This window comes from Daphnia magna, linkage group LG7 (assembly GCF_020631705.1).
Source record: "Daphnia magna isolate NIES linkage group LG7, ASM2063170v1.1, whole genome shotgun sequence".
In the NCBI taxonomy this organism is placed as follows: domain Eukaryota; kingdom Metazoa; phylum Arthropoda; class Branchiopoda; order Diplostraca; family Daphniidae; genus Daphnia; species Daphnia magna.
In genome coordinates this window covers 6,007,633-6,016,616 of record NC_059188.1, presented here as the reverse complement: position 1 = coordinate 6,016,616, position 8,984 = coordinate 6,007,633, and the positions used below count along the sequence as shown (strand labels likewise).

The 8,984-nt window shown below is 45.5% G+C and overlaps 2 protein-coding genes across 2 annotated transcripts; both read left to right on the top strand.

Moving 5' to 3' along the window:
- Nucleotides 1-2,885: 2,885 nt before the first annotated feature.
- On the top strand, nucleotides 2,886-3,983 carry LOC116936009. The gene has a single exon (XM_032943232.2). It carries the CDS (start codon nucleotides 2,886-2,888, stop codon nucleotides 3,981-3,983), a length of 1,098 nt encoding a protein of 365 aa, XP_032799123.2.
- Nucleotides 3,984-4,760: 777 nt separating this feature from the next.
- Nucleotides 4,761-8,984, top strand: LOC116936007. Its single transcript, XM_032943230.2, has one exon. The coding sequence runs from the start codon at nucleotides 4,761-4,763 to the stop codon at nucleotides 8,982-8,984; it is 4,224 nt and encodes a 1,407-aa protein (XP_032799121.2).

Below are 8,984 nucleotides of genomic sequence, written 5' to 3'. Positions count from 1 at the left end.
GTAGGTGACGGGTAAAGAACAAGTTTTCACCTAATCATTGCCACGCCACATGCCGAAGAGAAGTAAGGAGAAGAAGAAAATCAGAAGACAAAGAGAAAATTGGAGGACCAATTTCTTCTTGCCGAAGGGGGGAAGGAATGTAATAGACCGCAGCAACTCCTCCTAGCAACAGCAGCCCCACCCAGCAAGAAGGTCGTCACGAATGCAACCTTCCCTGCGGATAATAGTTAATGATAAAAGTAAAAGTTATTGTAAACCCCTCCCTTTCTAACCTTCAATCTCTTGGTATATAAGCACATGGTTGTATCGTCTTAAGTAGAGTTAGTTTACTGGCAAATACACAGTCTAGAAACTATTACAGTATGCTCACCAACTTAAGACATAGCTTTGTCTTGATCGTTTTTAGTTCATAGTCCTACGTTAATTGCAGTTTCCAATATTTATAACTTAACCTTCACAATATATATATATTACAATACATTTTATTTTTTTGACAAACAATTTAGTTCATAAATTTTAAAATAAATTAAAACAACGTTTTTAATAGAGGAAGGGACTTGAAATAATGTAATGTGAAAGGTAATTGAACAAGTTTTTTTAGTATAAATTGTTGTGACGTATTTAAATGAAAATCCTTCAAATTTTAATTTTCTCAGTAATTTTTATGGTTGTAGAGACTGAATCAAACCTGTGGATACCTGTGGATTCCACAGGTAATCGGCCTGAGGAAAGAAGAGGGAGAAGAATGGGTACCCATTTTTTAATACTTTCCTTTTCTCACTTTTCTTCCCTTGGGCCGATTCTCTTTGGATTTGGTAACCAAAACAGTAAACAAAAGGGGAAACATAAAAATTTAACAGATTTCCTTTTAAATACGTCACAAAAATTTATACTAAAATAAAGCTTGTTCAATTATATTTCACATTACATTATTCCAAGTTGTATTCTGTTAACTGGAAAGGTTTCGCGAATATTTGTTTGCGACACCCTCTTTTCCCTATGCGAATTACTAAAGAGAAACACGAACTAGAGGGAAACTTGGCGGATTCAAAAGGAGTGCGTTAAACCCCCCGAAACCAAAGGGGTACACGTCAGTCACTTCCTCTATTAAGAAAAACAACATATCTAAGGCTCGCTTCGTTTCTATTAACAAATTATTATCAATTATTCTTTAACCAATAATTATTAAAAAAAAACAATAAACAATTATCCATTGGAAACTCTAATGATGAAATGATGAAATGATGAAATTAAATTAAATTATTAACAATTATTCATTCAAAAATTAATTGTAATCACAAATTATTTAAAATTATGCATTGTAAAATTTAATTTGAAATTTTCTAAATAATTTTATATTTAATTTTAAATAACTATTGAAAAAAACTTAAGACTTGGCTATGTCTGAAGAAAAAACAAACAGGAGCAGCACTCATGGTAAGGCCGAAAAAACATTCAACTTAACATATAATGACAAAAACATGAATTAGTTAACTTTATATACAGCTACCAATCACTAGCGCAAGGTATAATATCGTTTTTAAAACAGGCTAATCTTAAGACAATGCTTTGTCTTAAAAAAAAAGAGAGAATAAGCCCTCTTGGTAAGGCCGAAAAACCTTAGACTTAACATATAATGACAAAAACATGACAAATTAAACTTGAAATACAGCTACCAATCACTAGCGCGAGGAATAATATCGTATTTAAAACAGACAAATCTTAAGACAATGCTTTGTCTAAACAAAAGAAAGAATCAGCCCTCTTGGTAAGGCCGGCAAAAAAAAATTAAACTTAACATATAATGACAAAAATATGAATAAGTCAACTTTAAATACAGCTACCAATCACTAGCGGAAGGAATAATATCGTATTTAAAAAAGCCGAATCTTAAGACAATGCTTTGTCTGTTACTTTGAAAAAATGAAGACAAAGGTATGTCTTAAGTCGGTGAGCATATGCTGGTCCAAACGACTAAGGGAGAAGTATTTTTCAGAAACATTTGTAAAAGAAAATCATTCGCGCCTGTTCATTGATAGGCCCTGTAATTATCCCGTGTGCATCTTTGTCCCTGAGTAGCTAACAGTAGACATTTTTTGCCAGGTGTAGAAAACCAGACAGGCCGCTCGTGTCCAGCACGATTTCCCCCCACACCCCGCGCGTGTCTCTTTGTATTCGCGTATCGAAGCGCACGTGTCTAGTAATTTTTTTTTTTTTTTTTCTTTTTTTCTCTCACTTCCTTTTCTCTTCTTCATTTATCGCTGTGCATTACACATTCTCGTCCTCTTTTTTCTGTGATCGAGCGGCCACAGGGCCTATTGTACGAAACTGCCGCGCAAACGTAACAGTCCTATCAGTAGGGCCGTCCAAGCCACCAGGCACGAAGCGAGAAGGATCGAAAAACGAGAAGCCCAGATTGCAGAGCGTAGAGAAGTGGAAGCTCATTTATTGGCGGAAAACTCACAAGAAACCAGAAACGCAGCCGAAAGAAAGAAAGCAGCGATAGAAGAATCGGAAAGAATATTGCGTCAACTGCTAACCGAGAGAAAAAAGAAGACAGTTCAGCCCAGATACAGTCAACAACTGGCCACAGCTCCAACTTCAAGCGACCAAGAAGACGAATTTATTCTCGAAATTAGCGAAGAGTTCCCGAAGCAATAAATTTCAGGTCTCCTAAAACTGCCAAGTCGGTGTATTCCTAGGGTGCTTGGTCCCAGGCCGCAAGGTCCGTTGGTCCAACGCTTGGTTGGGTTCACTACTAGGTAGTCGGCATAAAAAGTCCTAGGGTGCTTGGTCCTAAGCCGCAAGGCTCGTTGGTCCAGCGCTCGGTTGGTCTTTTATCGCCCATCATTCATCATAATTCAGAAATTTTTTTTCATGTCATCATGGCGGAATCAAACGTCAGGCCGCTAAGTCGCAATGCAGATAATCAGACCGAGCCAAACGAAGATTTCTCGCCATTGTTTGAAGCGAGAACGAGGAAACAACTCAGGGCGATCGAAAAAAGAAGACTGACGAATCTAACTAAAAGAATAGAAAATCACATGGTAGAAAGCGGTAGCAGAACCGAAGTGCAGTTCTTAAGAAAAGAGCTGGCCAACCAGCTGGAAGAATGCACAAGAGCTCACAACTTGTATCGCCAGTCAAACGACCTAGATGAAGAACCATCAGATGACTGGATTATCCAGCTAAAAAACGTCACCGCAACCTGGTACGGACGCATCGACGAATACATCCGCACCGTCAATCGACCACCTTCAACCGCCCCGAGCATCCCAAGTTCATCCGCCCGTTGCAGGCAAAGCATCCGGAGCAATAATTCTTGGCTTAACCCAAAGGACCCCAGAGCCTTTCAGCAACAAGAAAACGGAAAGCCCTTCGACGACCAAGACTCAGCTTCAGTCAGCGAGATACGCGATTTGCCTTCCGAGAAGAAGGACGAGAACGAAGTAAAACAACGGTTGGTTGAAGAAAAATTGGCGAGAGAAGATCTGGAAAGAAGATTCCAACAACTTCTGGCGTACATGGCTGCGAAAGAAAAAGTCGGTCCTGAAAAAGAAGACAATGCAGCCATGATATTATTGACAGAAGAATTACAAAACCTGCGCCTTCAAATGAACGAATGGAAGCAGGTCCAGGATGCAGAAATGGCAAACCGCATCAAGCTGGAAAAGTCCTTACGGGACGACATCGAAAAACAAAAAAGAGAATTGGAAGAAGAAAAACACGCTCGTCAGACCGAAAAGCATCGGTACGAACGGGAAAAAGAAAGCGACTGGGGAAAATTTAGGTCCACCATCGATGAGCGCTTAGCGCAACATAATGAAGCAACATCCACCAACGCAGCGCACAACACGGAGTCACATGGACAGCACCAAGGAGCAAGACCCAAAAAACCAACAGCCTCCGCGGGCAACCATGATTCCGGTCCGCCGCCTTACAGGCAAGATTACGTCTCTACCGACGCGGAATCAGTACAATAGCATCAGCCGCCTCATAAAGACAAAGATAGCAATGCAAACAATTGGTCATTCAATCTGGAGGGCAAAGAAGAAATACAGCTTACAGAAATTCATGGATCGGCGCCGTCCGTCCGCCATCCGTCTTTCGTCTCCCAAAAATGGACCTCAAGCCGTTTGACGGCGACCCGAAGAATTGGCAAGATTTTATTGCCATTTTCCGTGATTTGGTTCATAACAATTTCAATCTAACAACGACGCAAAAAATGGCCATTCTCAAGCGTTGTCTGACCAGTGAAATACGCGATGGCCTTGGTGATTCGTTAAGCAGTCCGGCTTTGTACCAAGAGGCATTAAAAGAGCTGGAATCAACATACGGACATCCCCAGATCGTGTCGAGGACTTATATTCAATCCCTAATCCAGCTCCAGCGAGTAAGCACGAATGATTACAGGGTGCTGTTGAAATTTTCACAAGTAGTGAACGGTGCAGTAGCCTCGCTGAGAAGCGGCGGCTACCAACACGAATTGAAATCATCCGGCCTTTTGGACATCATCGTAACCAAGCTCCCTTCCGAGGTACAAAGCAGGTGGGGGAGACAAATCGTAAAGAATCACCCCACCAGTCAAACACTCCAGGACTTCGCTAGCTGGTTCAGCAAGTTCGTCAAAGGCGAAATGATGGCAAAACACAGTCAGATTTCTCTGACTCCAATCACGCCAGCAAAACCAAAAAGCGGATCAAAAATCAAAAATCATCAAAGAACATGGATGCTGCCTCCGATGCTTAATCAAAGGACACATGAGTAAGGGCTGCACAAGCCGAAAGAAATGCATTGTGAATAATTGCGGTCAACCGCATCACTCACTATTACACGATGCTCCGCGCTTGGCCCCAACCGAACCCAAATCAATCCTAAAACAACCACAGAAAACAGTCACGCTACCCTTAAACGTAGCGACGCTCTCCGTTGACGACGATGAATCATGCACGGTGCTGCAAATAGTACCTGTCACCCTTGAATCGGACGGAAAAACATTAGAAACGTTTGGATTCCTCGATCCGGGAAGCCAAACTACATTGATTTTAGATCGCGCTTCAGAACAGCTCGACCTCGACGGCGAAGAAGACATGACAAAGCTAGGAACATTCCATGGAGAAGACCCGATCATCAAAATGAAGAAAGTAAAATTCAACATTCAACCCAGAGACGGAAGCCGATCGTTTCCTGTAAAAAAGGCTTTCTCCGTTCCCAAACTTAATGTCAACGCCCAGCAGATTGAATGGCCAGTAACAAAGCGTGAATGGAGCTATCTTCGAGGCGTGGACATACCGCACATTGACACCAACAACGTTACCATCCTTATAGGCAGAGACGTTATGCGCGTCCATGATGTACTGGAGCAACGCAGTCCACCCGACGGAACCGAAGCGCCAGACGGAATCTTAACCCATTTCGGATGGAGCATCGCAGGTCCAGTCCCAGAGTCACTGCTGAAGCGACAAAATTACCGGCCCATCTCAGTTGGACATATTTCACGTCAACAATCCGACGAGTTCTTAAATGAAGCTGTCCAGCGGTTCTGGAAAACGGAATCGTACGGCGTCGGGCTTTATCCTCATCAAAACCTACCACCAGATGATCAAAAAGCGTTTCGCATTCTTCAAGATACTATCCGGCATACCGGCGAGCGCTACGAAGTCGGTTTGATGTTAAAGAATCCGGAATTAAATCTACCGAACAACGCCGAAGTCGCCTTCAGTCATTTCGCGTCATTGGAGCGCCGCTTTAAAAATGATCCGGTGTTTGCTAAAAGGTATGCGGCCGTCGTCAACGAGTACATCGCGGCCGGCCACGCCAAATTAGTGGACCCCAACTCTCCTCCAACTCGCGGCCATGTATGCTATCTGCCGCACCATGGAGTCACAGCGGCAAGCAAGCCCGGAAAAGTTCGGGTAGTTTTCAATCCGTCGGCGCGCTTCCGTGGCACATCATTAAATGAAGAGCTGTACAAGGGTCCGGATTTACTTACTTCTCTCATCGCAGTATTATTGCGCTTTCGGCAGCGCCCATGCGCAATTTCTGGCGACATTCAGAAAATGTACCATCAGGTGCAAGTGCCGGAACATCAACAATCCCTATTGCGATTCATCTGGAGAGAACCGGGCAGTACCGAAGACCCACAAACATTCCAGATGACTGTCCACGTCTTCGGAGCTGTCTCCTCACCGACAAGCTGCATTTATGCACTGCGACGGACAGCAGAAGATTTTGGACCCCAACACCCAGGAGTCGCGGAGAAAGTTTTGAAGAACATATACGTAGATAATTATCTAGATTCAGCCGATACTGAAGCCGAAGCCATCGCCCAGCGCCAGGAAGTAACCGATCTTCTCAAGCACGGAGGATTTAATATGGTGCAATGGATGTCATCGTCCCGTCCCGTGTTGGCCTCTGTCAATCAGGCTGATCGAGCAAGAGCGCTGGATATCAACACCGACCCTTTGCCCGTTGAACGCACCCTCGGTATCCTTTGGGACTGCCAGCACAACGCTTTTATGTTTAATTCCAACACCCGACTCGATGTCAAAACGAAAAGGCAAGTCCTGCAAGAAATCGCGTCGATCTTTGATCCGTTGGGCTTTCTCGTTCCAATCGTGATGGTGGCAAAAATCCTGATGCAAGATATCTGGCGATCCGGAGTCGAATGGGACGATCCGCTCCCACCGGCACTTCTCGATGTTTGGAAACGGTGGGTCGCTGACCTGCCCACGATATCAACTTTAAAAATTCCCCGCTGCTTTCGTCGACCTACCCAACCATCGGATTACCAACTGCACGTCTTCACTGATGCTTCGGAATTAGGATTTGCTGCTTGTGTATTTCTTCGCGCGTCATACGGAGAATCTCATTTTGGCCTCACTTTGATTATGGCAAAATCAAGAGTTTCTCCCCTTCGCCAACTTTCGATTCCACGGTTGGAACTGCAAGGCGCGGTTCTCGGTGCCCAATTATGCGCCACCGTCATCACGGATCTTGGTCCCATCGCATCCGCTGTTTATTATTGGTGTGATTCACAAACAGTGTTACAATGGATTCACTCGAAAACGTGCAAATACCATGCCTTTGTGGCCCATCGAGTGACGGACATTCTGGATCAAAGCGAAGCGACTCAATGGCGTCACATTCCCGGTGAGCTCAATCCCGCCGACGACGGATCCCGAGGTGTGTCCGCTGCCTTCTTCACCACCCAACATCGCTGGTTTCGCGGCCCTGATTTTTTATTGATGCCCGAAACGGCCTGGCCATCACCGATGAACATTGCCGAGCCAGAAAATGATGACCCCGAAGTCTCACCCGCTAAATGGATTGGTTCCATTCGAGTTCCTACGCCTCATCCCATTTTTTTGGTGATTCAACGGTTTTCCGATTTCATCAAAATCAAAAGGATCGTCGCCTGGCAGCTGCGCTTCCTTCGGAATTATTCTCTTTCGCTGAAAAAGTGTGTCATCCCGTTTTCTCGATGGCTCACAGCTCCAGAACTGCGTGATGCCCAAACATTATTGATTCGGGTCGACCAGGAGCATCATTTTGCAGTAGAGATCCGTTTTTTACGCAAAGGAAAACCCGTTCCAGTCACCTCCAAGTTGGCCACGTTGACCCCCTTTATAGACGCGTCCGGAATCGTTCGGGTGGGCGGCCGGATTCAGCATGCTGGTCTCCCTGAAGACACAAAACACCCCATCGTTTTGTCTTCCGACAGCCAGCTGGCGACAATGATTATTCTCGACCTCCACAATCGCCTTACTCACGCAAAAATGGAGCGCTTGTTACATAATCTCCGGGCGACGTATCATGTCCTGCAGCCACGGGCCACCATCAAGAGAGTGATTCGTCCCTGCTTCGAGTGCAAGCGACGCGACAGCCAACCGGTGTGTCCGCTCATGGGGCCCTCGCCGGCCAGCAGAATTAAAACACACCAGTGGCCGTTTACCCATGTCGGAATCGACTACTTCGGCCCGCTGCATGTCTCCATGCTTCGACTCACTCTGAAAACGTACGGAGTCATGTTTACGTTTCTGGATTGCCGAGCCGTCCACCTTGAACTTGCTGATTCCATGGACCTCGATTCATTCATGATGGCTTTCTCCCGTTTCACAGACCGTCGCGGAGTCCCCCTTGTCTGTTACAGCGATAACGGAACTAACCTAGTCGATGGAGAACAGGAGATCCGTGATCCCATTGCTCAATGGAATCCGGAAGCGTTGGCCAAAAATATGGCTAACCGAAATATCGAATGGCGTTTCAGCCCTCCCGCTTCCCCTCATTTTGGTGGATCTTGGGAACGGATGATTAAATCCGCGAAGCTCGCTATGCGAATTGTTTTAAATGAGCGAGTCGTCACTCAAGAAGTGCTCTCTACCGTCATGACCGGTGTTGAAGCTTTGTTGAACGCCCGTCCATTGAACCCGGTGAGCAGTGATCCCACCGAAGTCGACGCTCTCACCCCAAATCATTTTCTCCATGGACGGCCAAATATCCAACTGCACTCCAACTTCGACGCTCAACCGCAGTTGCTCAGTAAGCGGCGGTGGATGGACGCGCAGGAAATCGTCAACCACGTTTGGAACCGCTGGATGCGAGAGTACCTCCCTACTCTAATTGAACGGACAAAATGGCTCCGCCCTCGGCGAAACTTGGCTGTCGGAGATGTTGTCCTCATGGAGATACCCAACCCGAAACGAAGCACTTGGCCAATCGGCCGAATTGTTCGTGTAGAAGTTGGCGCAGATGGAGCTGTCCGGTCTGCCGAAGTAGAAGTCACTCGCGCTCTTCCTGGAAAAAAGGGCCGAAAAAATCCTTCGGACATCAAGTCGAAAACGACCCGCTACATCCGGTCAGCACACAAGCTGTGTTTACTCGAGGCGGACGATCCCAAAGATGTTTTCACCAATGAAAACAGGGCCGGCAATGTGACGGACAGCCCAATTCTTCCCGCGGGGTCAGAAGCGGTTTCGTCTTAA

What these genes read in the sequence shown, in the direction of transcription:
- LOC116936009 (XM_032943232.2), top strand. Translation starts at nt 2,886, where the DNA reads ATGGCGGAATCAAACGTCAGGCCGCTAAGTCGCAATGCAGATAATCAG.
- LOC116936007 (XM_032943230.2), top strand. Translation starts at nt 4,761, where the DNA reads ATGAGTAAGGGCTGCACAAGCCGAAAGAAATGCATTGTGAATAATTGC.